The following is a 14110-nucleotide window of genomic DNA, read 5'->3' as shown; positions in this document are numbered from 1 at the left end:
AGGTGGATGGGGTAAAATACAGGGAGCAAAAAGCAATTTACAATTTGTACAGAAACCAGATGGCTGTTATAAGAGTCGAGGGGTATGAAAGGGAAGCAGTGGTTGGTAAGGGAGTGAGACAGGGTTGTAGCCTCTCCCCGATGCTATTCAATCTGTATATTGAGCAAGCAGTAAAGGAAACGAAAGAAAAGTTCCGAGTAGGTATTAAAATCCATGGAGAAGAAATAAAAACTTTGAGGTTCGCCGATGACATTGTAATTCTGTCAGAGACAGCAAAGAACTTGGAAGAGAAGTTGAATTGAATGGACAGTGTCTTGAATGGAGGATATAAGATGAACATCAACAAAAGCAAAACGAGGATAATGGAATGTAGTCAAATTAAGTCGGTTGATGCTGATGGAATTAGATTAGGAAATGAGACACTTAAAGTAGTAAAGGAGTTTTGCTATTTGGGGAGCAAAATGACTGTTGATGGTCGAAGTAGAGAGAACATAAAATGTAGAATGGCAATAGCATGGAAAGCGTTTCAGAAGAAGAAAAATTTGTTAACATAGAGTATAGATTTGAATGTCAGGAAGTCGTTTCTGAAAGAGTTTGTATGGAGTGTAGCCATGTACGGAAGTGAAACGTTGACGATAAATAGTTTAGACAAGAAGAGAACAGAAGCTTTTGAAATGTGGTGTTACAGAAGAATGCTGAAGATTAGATGGGTAGATCACGTAACTACTGAGGAGGTATTGAATAAAATTGGGGAGAAGAGGAACTTGTGGCACAACTTGACTAGAAGAAGGGATCGGTTGGTAGGACATGTTCTGAGACATCGAGAGATCACAAATTTAGTATTGGAGGGCAGCGTGGAGGCCAAAAATTGTAGAGGGAGACCAAGAGATGAATACATCAAGCAGATTCAGAAGGAAGTAGGCTGCAGTAGGTACTGGGATATGAAGAGGCTTGCACGGGATAGAGTAGCATGGAGAGCTGCATCAAACCAGTCTCAGGACTGCAGACCACAACAACAACAACAGCATCTTGTCCAAAAGGCCCCGTCCATACACATATTTCTCACAGGTGCTTGTTTCATGATACAAATACGTACACACCAAGACGTGTGTTTACATATGCCGGACACACACAAAACAGTGGAAAACCACTGTTCAATATGCGTCCGGCGTATGAAGACAGATGTGCTACTGTGTACGTATTTATATCATGTAACAAATATCGGTGAGAAATATGTACATGGACGTGGCCTTCTGGACAAGACACTGTATGTTTTTTAAATATTTTACCGATGACAAACGTTAATAATGTGCTGAGTTTTATCCACTTGACATCTTGTGCATGTGTTTTAGAAAGCATCGTTCGTGCGAACCTCAGCTTCCCCGTTTCTCGCGTGACATGCTGCGAACCATGCATGAAGAGGAATAGGCTGATTCCATATTCCTAAATTACCGAAAACATTTGACACGGTGTCTCATCGCAGGCTTTTAACGAAGGTACGCGCATTCGAAATAGGTTACCAGATATGTGAGTGGCTCGAAGGCTTATTAAGTAATAGGACACAGTGTTCATTAGGGACAAGGGTATCATCAGGAGTGAGCCACGACAATAGGATAGCTGTTGCTTTATATGTATATAAATCATCTGGTGGGCAGGGTGGGCAGCAATGTGCGGTTATTTACTGATAATGATGTAGTGTACGGTAAGGTGTTGAAGGTGAGTGATGATATGAGATGACTTAGAGGCTAAATATCTATTCGATGTGATCAGTGGATGCTAGCTAAAAATTTAGAGTAATGTAAGTTAATGCGGATGAGTAGGATAAACAAAGCATGAATGTTCATATAGGGTATTAATAGTTTGCTACTTGACACAGACAGCTCTTTTAAATTGATGTGCGTAACATTGCAAAGCGACATGAAATGGAATAACCATGTGATGATTGTCGTAGGGAAAGCGAATGGTCGACTTTGATTTTATGTGAGAATTTTAGGAAAGTGTGGTTCATCGCGACCCATTGTTGAGTACTGGTCGAATGTTTGGGACCCGCACCAGGTCGGATTAAAGGAAGAAACCGAAGCAATTTAGAGGCGGGCTGCTAGATTTGTTACCGATGGATTCGAGTAACAAGCCTAAGTTACGGAGATGCTTCGGCTCAAAGGCGAACCTCTGGGGGAAGAACACGTTCTTTTCGAGGAACACTAATGAGAAAATTTAGAGAACCGTCATTTGAAGCTGACTGCCGAATGATTCTACTGCCGCCAACACACATCTTGCCTAAGGACCACGAAGGGAATTAGGGCTCACACGGTAGCGTGTAACAGTCTTTCTCCCGCACTCCGTCTGCCAGTGGAACAGAATGGGAACGACTGCTGGTGTTATAGGGTGTACCCGCCATGCACCACTCAGTGGCTTGTGGAGTATCTACGTACACATAGATGTAGACAAGTGTAACGTAAATTTTGAACTCGCTTGATGCAGTTTGGTGGGCGCATCTAGGCTGTCATTTGACCTGTGTTAGTAGTCGAAGGCACCATCACAGCTGTGGACTACGCGAGCATTATAACCGACCACCTGCATTCCTTCATACCTGATTTTACCGACGGTCATGTCATCTTCCAGCAGGAAAGCTCCCCTTGGTATAAGGCCAGGCTAGCGCTGCAGTGGTATGAGAAGAATATTCCCGTATTCTGAGCCAGATGGCACACACTTGCGGAGATACCATCCACCAGCTCCGCGCCCACAAACCACAGTCCGACAATTTACTTGAACCGAGTAACATTTACGTGGACATCTGATGTCACATACCTTTGTAAACCTACCAAGAAACTGTCAGATTTCGGCAACCCAGATTCGTTTCTGTATTACGTCCCAAGGGAATGCTATTAAGCACATGGGTACAGTATTCTAGCTCATTAGTGTGTATACGAGGTAGTCAGGTTCCAATTTTCAACTCAGAAAAAAATGTTTCATTATTAATGTTTCTAAATTTGCAGGTACGGTCGGCAAGACAATACTTTGCGCACTGAAAATGGCTACGTTCCACATCGCGCGTGTGCAGCCCCATCAGAAATCTTGGGAACATTTCCGCCCCGTTATATATAGAGGCAAGATATTTTCATACAAGCCGCACATATCATACACAACATGGGAAATTTGTGCTAATTAAACATTATATACCGAAGTAGAAATTGGTGATCGAGATCGCCAGAAACTATGTGAGGGATGTGTTAGTCCGCGTAGGTAGCTGGGTGGCCAGCGCGCCGGATTGCTAAGAGAAGGGGCCCGGGTTCGAATCCTGGCTGGGTGCGAGATTTCTCCGCTCCAGGACCAACTGTTGTGTTGTCTTTCCCTTGTATCGTCGTAACTGACATTAATATCGACATGGCCGAATGGGCACTGCCTGAGATCCAATAAAAGAAGTATCAGCGTCGCTCTGCAAGGAGTTCAAGGTCAAAGTGCCTGGTCGGCACCCACAGAATCATGCCGTGGCGCTCGACTCGGAGGTAAGGCGGTTCGAATCCGGGTTGTTGAATAAATTTCCAGTATTTTGCCGGAAAGTGGAGGAGAGTTGGTGGCGTAAAATTCTTGGTTACCAGACCTCACACCAGTGTCCTGGTCTAAAAACCAAACCTCTCCGCAAAGTCTAATGAAATGATGGCTTGTGACACTATTGTGGTGTCCGTCCGTCGGATAAGAGCCTTAAGGCTGGCGGTCCCCTTGGTTGCTTTCCGTGATTAGTAGGCTATGTGCCGGTACCGGATTTCATCCTCTTCCTTCTTTCATCAGCATGCAAAACACAAACACACACATACACTTAATATAAATATGTAGTGTTACAAATGTTGCAGTACAGCAAGTAGTAAATAAACAAAAACATTCACAAAATGAGAGTCTGGTTCCACCATCTGGCCAATAGTTTTTACGTCGCCGCTGTGGTAGGTGCCAGTGGCCTTTCTGCGGTAGCTTGATGAGTACAACATTGGAACATATTGTCTGTTGTCTCTGAGAGAATTACTGTAGTACTAGCGAACGATCACTACAACTAACAAAAATATTAAAATATAGCCAAGTTATTTTCAGGGAACTCGTTTTATAGAAGTGAGAGAATATTATTATTTTGAGGAACAAGTGATTTTAGATCAGTCAGACGTAAGCAGACAAGCCCCGTATTTCAAATATAGGAGAGAGTAATTAGTTGAATAGTTATATAGTCCTTTGGCACGAATGGAACTGGTAAAGATATATTCTCAAATTACATACTGAAATGTAAGCGCCAATCTCAATATCAAACCTTTTACCCTTTCATCCGGGCGCAGTAAAATTCGGTATCTCTCTCAATTTCGAAAACAATAACTCCCAAACTATGTTGCCGAGTAGAAGTTTTTTCTTCGTGCCTAAAGCTATTCACAGAACTGGTAGACAGAACGAGAAAATAAACTCAGAAGGAAAAGTGATTAATATGAAATTGAATAAGACGGAATAAATGTTTAACGATGAGTTCATAAATTTTGTTTCGCGGTAAAAGCACGAATATGCTGGGCAAAATAAGTTCAACTATTCAACGCAATGGGTCTCAATAAGAAGTTTAAATTTTGTCAGACAATACTTTTTTTTCGGTTGGACGTGTATAATGATCCGAAAAAGATAATCAGGGAAGAAATTTCATGACCGCTCAGTTGAGTGCACTACCGTAGACTATGGTTTATCCAACTCAAATTATGGTTCGTTTCTCCCTAATTTTAAAGAAAAATGAAAGTCATTAACTTCTGTCCCTGTAGGTATGAAACTAAAGACACCATATGATAATGCACCACGCTTTTCCTTGGTGCCACTAGCATTTCATTTGAGAAAATGACAATTTACGTTCTGACATGACATTTTTTTTAATTCACCCAGATGATGCTATCATAACTGAAAATGATTTTAATTGCTGAGAAAAGGTGCATATTATGGGAAAGGTCGCTAATATGAGACTAAACTATGATTAAAGGAAATGCTCAGCTCTGTTGGGAAGTACCTCAACTTAGTTTACACAGTGCAGTGACAGTAAGACCACTACGGAGCTGGATATTTTCAAAAATTGTTAATTTAAAAAGTAGTGAATTTCAACTTTTTGGAATGTACATGCTTGTATGGATTTAATATCTGAAGTTGAGCAGCTGCTGTAACATTATTCATGAAATTATATTCTTCACACAGTATTTTTCTCATTGGCTGCAATGGATTGTCCTTCGCGCAAGATGACTTGTTTCTAACATTCTGTGACCTGATACGGTACGGTATCAGATTTTATCACACGTTATTTCATTTTAGGAGAGGACCCCAGTGGCTGGATTCAGAGTCATGTTGCTACTTAGTAGTTCGACGATTTTATAAACTTCATTAAGGCATCTGATGATGATCTTGTTTTCCTAATACTTGATGGGCATCATATCATATTTGTGTGATAGAAAGTAAGGAAAAACCGTGTCCACATCATCCGTTTATCACCCCTTTCCATGCACGCTCAAGAAGGAGCCTCTTGTATGGAATTCATTGGACCGTGTAAAACGTATTATCTCCAACATGAGAAAGCTGATGGGCAACTAAATAATGTTAAGCAGTAACCCCATTTTTGATTAAGAGGTTATGTCAGAGCGATAACAACGGAGAATGCTGTAATCGGCTTCTGGAAAGCGAGGCTCTTCCCACGTAAAACGCATGGGCTAAGAGACAACGACCTTGTAACACAGCAATAGTTTGAGATAAGAGAAGGAAACAAACCTGACCTAGTAAAGAAAACAGGTTCTGAGTCTGTTAAGTAGCTAAGATGTTGTTCGTACATGAAACGTTTGAAACAGTCCAAAGATATGAAAGCGGCAGCGAAACTTTTGTTTTTGGAAAAGAAAAAATCACAGAAAACGTAGTATGACAGTTATCCGGGAGCTCATACAAATTTAATTGAGGACAATGATCCAGATGTGCAGACTGAAGAAAAAAAGAAAACAGTGAATTCTGATCGTCTGGGCTGCCATCTAATTTCACAGCAGCACCACTTTGTTTGTCAGCCGTGGCACCCTTAAAGGACTGCGGTACGTCGACGACACTCTATGCCTCATTTTGTTGTCTTCATGGCAAGCCTTCCTGGGCAGGGCGCTCCGATGACCCCGGAATTTTTTCGGTCTAATGCGTCAGATGGACAGAATTTGGCACCCAGTTCTTCAGTACAGCCTACAAATTAATCAGTCTGTGTCAAACAGAATAACTGGTTTTCTAAGAGCCAGATGAGGACCAACGCTTTATTGACTCGAACAATTTGTGAAGCTATTTCTCTTGATGAAGTCACCAAATTTTTCTGAAATTGTTGCCATTTGTTTGTCTGTACATGTACATGACAGCTTCCGATTTCCGTCCTATTCGGATAATTCCTTCATAGTGTGACGTGTTTTTTTATCTTAAAATGTAATTTGAAGCCTTCACGAAACTTTGTGTTGCGAACACCCTGTACAATATGATGAAAGGAAAAACAATTATCTCTTACTAAATTTTCGCTTTCTGTCCAGTAAAACTAGCAACGTGCATGACGCATTAATTTACTATTTCTTCACTACCTTCTCTATTTGCAACATGTCTCACAGACAGTATCCCTATGTACCACTAAATGTACATAGTTCGTGAGATACTAAAAGGGCTCCCTTAGGTTTGTTGTATGGTAATATACATACTTATATTTTCTGGTGTTTTTTTGGTGATATGTTACAATACAGCATCACCGGTCTATTGCGGTCCAACTCTTGGTGAAGCAGTAAATTTATCCACAGGGCAGTGACTGTGTCACTGCATTGCCATTGGAAGGTGTTAAACTGTAGTCCCGTACCACCCTCTAACGGTGACAATGCTACATGAGTCAGACAGAAACATTTAGCCTGACGTGGGCAACTATGGTTGGAAAATATTGCATGATTGCGAAAACTGCATTATTAGCAATAATATAAGCAGTCTGACTGCGAGAAAAGTATGAAATATAAATACCTACCAAAAAAGCCTCATTTGAGAAGTATGTCACTGTTCAAATATTAATTGAATGAAACGTAAATTTTAAACGCTGTGCTGCTGCTATGTCCTAAATACTGTGGCTGCTGCTGCTATGCTAGTTAAAAAATAATAATTCAAACTACCAGCAACACGATGTGCAAAGCATGGTTTAAACTAAAGTGACGTCCACAAAACTTACGTATTAATAAATCTCATTACTATAATGATCATTGTGAATTAAATTTCTGTTTCTGAGAAACTCGGGAAAGCAAAATTATGTGTGAAACTTGAAATAAAGAGACGAATGCAGATTGAAGAAAAAACAATAAAGTAACTGTATTAACAAAGCTTTACGTCACTAAGACAAAATACCTTAACATTTGAAATATTAAAAATTCATTTTAAATAAATAGTGGAAAAATGTGGACAAATCGTCTTAGTATTACAAACGCGTATGGTACACATCTTTGAAGAAAAATCAGTAAACCACGCATTGTTACGTTATCATAAAAGTCTCTAATTCGAAATCGCTGACCAAATGAATTACTACGCTTGGATGTCTCTGCAAATGCGCAACTACAGTACCTTTCAAAGCCTTCTAAATTAATTTACAAAATACCTCTTCATATATGAAAAATAATATAAGGAAATTATTGCCGGTACACAGCACGACCTAAACACTTATTACTGCATCACAAGATACAACTCGACTACTCGTCTGTCACTCCAAGACGCTACTCCTCTCACAAGGAAAGATTATACTAACAGTCTCTCGCAGCGAAACCTCTTTGGCAGAGATGTTGCCCGCTATTGCTCAGATGCTACTGAAGCTTTACTTTTCCATGTGACATCCAAAACATTACTAATATTAAAATTTTGTGTATAAAATAAAACTCTTACAATACGACGCTTTACACAACCTGAATGACACATTACGCAACCTGGATGGGGTGATACCGATGTTCTTTATTACGCATGTTTCTCGTGGACCCTTTTCAGGCCATCTTGATTCATTGTTCCACAACCCACTTGCTCTTCAACAGCCTCCCGTAACAATACATCTCTCCATCTTCTAACTGTTTCATTTCTAGATGTCCCATTCTCCAAGTTTCTGTAGTTGTGGATGGTATTCGATACAGCGGCGCAGATACGAGCTTAAAGATCGGTAGACTAGCTTTGTGACTTGGTTCATGACTTGCAAGAGGATAAACATAGTCGAGTCGTCCTTAGCTTGGCGAAACCACGAAGCTGTAAAAATAAGGACAATGGAGTGTTATAAGGCCAGTAGTATCCACGATATATTTAAAGTACCTAGTGGATAACGCCAGAAGGCACGTGACATTGTTTCAAGACGATGATGTCTCGTGTATGAAGTTCGCCCTGCTAGAGAACGGAAATGAAATACTGAAAGCTCAGCAGAGTATCGATGCTAAGCACAGGAGCTGGGATGAATATTTCGTTACAGTTTGACTACACCATCATGATAAATCTCTGAAAAACGGTAAGACTCTTACAGTGTATAAGATTATCTGTTCGGAGGATTCAAAAGTGGAGCGACCGCAAAGAATTAACAGATCCGCGCTTTACCGACAAACCCACCTATCAGCGCAGTGTTAGACATCAAAGGTGCGTATGCCTCGCCCAGGACGTTATAATTGGCGTACAAATCCGTCTTTCTATCCACAAACAAGGCGAATGAGCTCTTTGAAGATTATCGCAGCCAGTAGGAGCTGATTTCTCTCGAGAAACGGTAGGATTTCTTCTCGCTTGTGATGCGGAGGAGGAATCCGGGAAAATTTTTTAGGTATTTCGGAAACCGACGGAATACTTTGTAATAATGTCGGACTAACGAATTGTGGATACTGTAGATTTTGAGATGGGCAAAACCATAGCAGTGAACCAATAAGCCTGACACAAAAATCAGAAGTTATATTTCGCAAACTAATTTCACTGGATTAATGGTCTTACTGGGCTTAGTTACACTGCACTATCTGATCAAAAATATTCGGACACGTGTTAGTGGGGGCTTTATTACGGTTTGAACACTGCTTGAGACACTTTAAATGAGTTCTCCAAATGTCTTTAGAGGAATAGCAGCCCATTCTTCCTCAGGCGCTGAAGCCAGAGGCGGTAGTGATGTGTGTGGGGTCAGGAGACAAGTCGATGTTGTGACTGATTCCAGACCTGGTCCATTGGTTTCAGGGTTGGCGTTGGGCCGGCCAGTCCAATTCGGGAACATTATTGTCAACAAACCATTGCCTCACAGTTGCTGTTTCGTGACAGAATGCGTTGGCATAAAGATAGAAACAATCATAGCATCTGAACTGTTCTTCTGAATGACCGGTACGGAGTATTCACTGCTGTAGTGCTCATATCTTCCCGTATTTAGAGCATTCTTGACTACAAATGATGGCAGGTGATGTTCTCTAGGCATTCGCCAAACTCAAACCCCTGCGTCGGATTGTCACGGTGTACACTGTACTTCGTCACTCCAGTTCACTTGTCATCCACTGTCCAGTGCGGGCGCTCTTTATTCCAGCTCAAGGGTCGCTTAGCGGTTTATGAGTAGTTGCTCGACCATTGTATCCCGTTCTACGTGACTCTCTACCCACAGTCATTGTGCTAGCTAGACTGTATGTAGCATTTTGGAACTCACAAGCGTTTCCTGATTTCCTGATATTTCTTACAACCTCTCTTTGTAGTGCTGGACGGTCCCTGTGCGTCAGTCCTCGAGATCTGGCTGATCTTCTGTAGTTGTTCCTTGAGGTTTCCACTTCACAATGACATCACCAACAGTCCACTTTGACAGCTTCAGAAGGGTTTAACTGTCCCTGGCGAATTTGTTACGCATGTGACATGGAATAACTAGCTTACATTCGAAGTCACTGAGTTATCCTGGCAGACACACGTGATGTTGCTGATTCTCTGCTGACAACACAGGACTCCGCGCCCCCTTGCATACGGGCGCTGGAGTATCGTGACATATAGTGGTCAATTCCGTATTACATAGAGTAGTCCAGATACTTTTGATCACATGTTGTAGCTGATTGTGTGAAGCCGTCTGAGTTCCTGAGTCGTCAAACGATCAATGGGAGGGCGTACTCCTCCACTACGCTCCCCAATCTTACATAGGCCTAGTCTTCTCTAGACATCGATAGGTTTAGCAGGAAGCACTGACATATAGCAACTTAAAGCAACAGGTTGTCATTCGAAGCTACTGGTTGTCCGCTATTCTAATGGCATTCTACATCACACACTAAAATACACTATTAACCACGGAAGGTGTGCACACGACGCAGCGAATTCGCATTCTCTTTTTTGCCAGGTCACAAGACACATCACAACAGCTACGTACTGCAGTCTGCTTTACCCTGAATGGTAAAAAACGTCAGTCCATTACAATGTGACCAATGCACCCAAACAATGTCATTCTGAAGAGATGTTTACAGTTTTCGACTTAAAAAAATCCAGTGTTTCTAATAACTTAACATCTTGCTTAGGCGCTGGTGAACAGCCTGTACGAATTTTATACAATGCATACACTGTGGTGTCTGTGATAATATTGTTTATTCTGCTACAAGTTTCGGTCTTAAACCATCATCAGCCTGAGGGTACAACATACAAAAGTGGGCATTGTGACAATGTGAAACGAAATAAGATCAAAAGAGGAAAAACCGTTATATCAGTCGAAATACTCATAAAAATTATTGCAGATTTATCACATTTCATACAAGCTTTAACATACGTTACTGCTGAAAAATCACAGTTGCTAATACAAATGAAAAAGTTTAGCAAGATTCAAATGTGATGGCCCATTGACAAACTGACCACATGTGATACGTAGAAATATAAGTCAAAGAACTTCAAAGTCAAAGGTGACAGTATTGACCAAATCCTAAGAAGTTCCCATGAAACACTTCTATGGTAATCAGATTACAACACTGAAGCATTAACAGCTATGTACTTGATTCATACCACAAAAAAAAGTAAAATAATACCAGGATTGATGAATGTAAGAATATACAGTATTTGGAAGTTCAGTAAAAAATTTAAGCATGTAAAATACAACTACAGAATAGTCGATGAAATGTCGATGAATGTAAGAATATACAATATTTGGAAGTTCAGTAAAAATTTAAGCATGTTAAAATACAACTACAGAACAGTCGATGAAATTACAATCAGTCAAACCATACATGACGAAAATACACATTAAAGGAAATTAATATTAAGGAAATACAAGTTTTAGGGGTGAAACAAAAACATTTATGTAGATGTAAAACATCTAATACTTTATGCATATGCCACAATCTAAACGTTTTTTGTGAAGAAACTTGGTATACATCTGAACTCTTATGCATTAGTTAGGAGAATAAGTTATCCAGTATCTACATAATCACAAAATGTGGTTGAAATTCCATTTATTATACAGATAAACGTTAATAAAGAGATATGATATGATAAAAAGTCAAAGTGAAACATATATGTAAAAAAGCTGTGTATTGTAGGTAAAACAAGACAGTGGATAATGACAGGAGGGATGGGAGAGGAGAGGGACAGAGGAGAAATACGAAGGGGGGCATAATTGAGGAGAGCTATAGTTTAAGAAGATCCACTCAAATATCTGAAACTGTCAACCAAATTATTTAAGAAACTTTTGTTTCCAAGTTCCACCTACTCATCGAGAAGTTTATCTGGGTGAATAACCTTATTTGCAAAAATCTCTGTTTCTTCGAGAAGGTTCATAATCACACCATTTTCAGGACTATGCAACATTTCCATGTCATCAGCAATTCTATCCAGTGTATGATTGTGTGATCTTAAACACATACCTGATGCAAAGATGCTACTTGGATAGGAACCTTAATTAAATATAGTTCTGAATTTCCTTCCTGGTTGGCCAATATACATTTTGTAACATTGTAAATAACTGATTTTGTACACGTCTGGCATCATAAACTGATTCTCGATGAATATTTTGGTGTAATTTTTGCCCTAAGTTATCTTTGGTTTGAAATGAAATTGTAGTGTTACATTTTTTTAAATAAATGATTGATTTTATCAGATGCTTTTCCACAATGCAGAGTTGTAGCAAATCTCAAATTTGACATATATTTTATCTCTCCCCAAGAGATTTCTTGCCTAGCTAACTTCTATATAGCTTTTATTTTTTTGAAATAAAATTCAATTCAGGGTCATAATCATTTTTGTGGCAGTGTAATTTAGTATATTTAGTTCTTTATTTACGTTTTGATCAGGCAATCGCAATTCTTAGAACTCTGTCCAGCATACAGTTGGGAAAGGCATGTTTGTGTGTCATGGGGTGGCATGACTGGTTATTGGTTATTACATTAGTGGTTGTAGGCTTTCTGTATATATTAAACTGATCTATATTATTATATTTTCCACTCTTAAATCTAAAAAACTTATTCCCATATTTCTTCAATTTCCACTGTGGACTGTAAGGATGGATGCATATCATTAAAAACACTGTTTAAGCTTTGAACGTCATTGTGACCCCTTGTATGAAGATCATGGTGTCATCAACATACATTTACAATAGAAAACTTTACCACTTCAGAATTGGCCGGCCGTAGTGGCCGAGTGGTTCTAGGCGCTACAGTCTGCAACCGCGCGACCGCTACGGTCGCAGGTTCGAATCCTGCCTCGGGCATGGATGTGTGTGATGTTCTTAGGTTAGTTGGTTTAAGTAGTTCTAAGTTCTAGGGGACTGATGACCTCAGAAGTTAAGTCCCATAGTGCTCAGAGCCATTTGAACCATTTGAACTTCATAATTGCTATTAAATTATGTATACTCAACATTATCAATGAAGATATTGACAAGAGTGCCAGATAAAAGCACTTCCCCTTGCAAGCCCATTTTATTGCTTGAAATATTCATCACTCAAGAAAAAATAATTATGGGATAAAACAAGGTTTAACAGCTCAATGATGTAAAAAATTTCGTGTGACTAACAAAATAGATTCTGCAACTGGACATTAGTATGCTTAGATAGCTTATATTTTACGTGCTTACCAATTGGAGTGAATTGTAAAATGTTGTATATTCTTACACTCATCAATCCCGTTACTATTTTCTTTGTTTTATGTTTTCATGTAATATCCATCAAGTGTGGAACTGTTAATATTTCAGTTTTGTAATCTGTTTACCACAGAAGTGTTTAACGGCACTTCTTTGGATTTGATCAAGTCTGTCATCTTTGACCATGGAGTTCTTTGACTTGCATTCCTATACATTGCATGGTGTCCTTTGGTCAATGGGCCATCACATTTTAATCTTGCTACCTGCTGCACACCACAGCTATTCACTACTGACTGAAAGATTCTGTGTCTCCACAATGCAGCCATTGTAGGCAGAGATACTGTTGACTAGCAACTGTTTCTCCGACCACAATTCTTCAAATATATCATTTTCGTTTACAGATATTAACAAATCCTACAACATCATCAAAAAACAGCCATCGTACCGTTCTTCGACATGTGTCGCTAACACACATGTTGTTCCAGGAGATAACGTCACACCCTCTGGTTGCAGAGTTCGCCGTGCGGCGGTGCTCGCTGGAAGGGCGGTGGGAGGGCCGCGACCCATCGTCCCCTCAGGGCTGGACAAACTACACGCCCTGCTACCTGCCGGAGACCCTGCAGCTCATGCGGAGGCTCTACGCCGGCTCTGAGGCTGCCGCCAAGGTAAGTCAACACTGTAACGCCGCTGCAGGAAAGGTCGGCGCTGTACAGAAAACAGACACACGGATAAACTTAAAACCAGCCTACGTTTAAAGTTTGTGAAATGGTCCGTCACTTCGACGTCAGCATAATTATCTGCGACAAGAAGACAACAGTCACCATTAAATAACGAAGTTCAATAAACATTTATTTTAAAATGTTACTTTACACATTACTTATAGTTAAATTATTTTAATATTGATTGTAAACTCTTTCCAGAGGAGGACAGAATCATACTTAGAACGGGAATACTTCAGTTGGCGCCAATTACAGAGTCACAATCCACCAGGCAGTCGCCGTAACACGATACCTGACAGCACCCACAGAAACGGATGGGAGGTCAAATTTC

At 40.1% G+C, this 14110-nt stretch overlaps 1 protein-coding gene across 1 annotated transcript in view; it reads left to right on the top strand.

The window, feature by feature from the left end:
* The window catches only part of LOC124595302 (PDF receptor-like), a gene marked incomplete at its 3' end in the record, with an annotated part of 401917 nt that overhangs the window by 262563 nt on the left and 125244 nt on the right, over positions 1–14110 (top strand). Inside the window, exon 4 of the mRNA XM_047133989.1 lies at positions 13574–13725. Coding sequence (XP_046989945.1) covers positions 13574–13725 — 152 coding nt within the window. The remainder of the gene's footprint in view (positions 1–13573; positions 13726–14110) is intronic.

Source organism: Schistocerca americana, chromosome 2 (genome assembly GCF_021461395.2).
Source record: "Schistocerca americana isolate TAMUIC-IGC-003095 chromosome 2, iqSchAmer2.1, whole genome shotgun sequence".
NCBI classification, from domain to species: Eukaryota; Metazoa; Arthropoda; class Insecta; order Orthoptera; family Acrididae; genus Schistocerca; species Schistocerca americana.
This window is presented reverse-complemented; position numbering and strand designations above follow the sequence as displayed.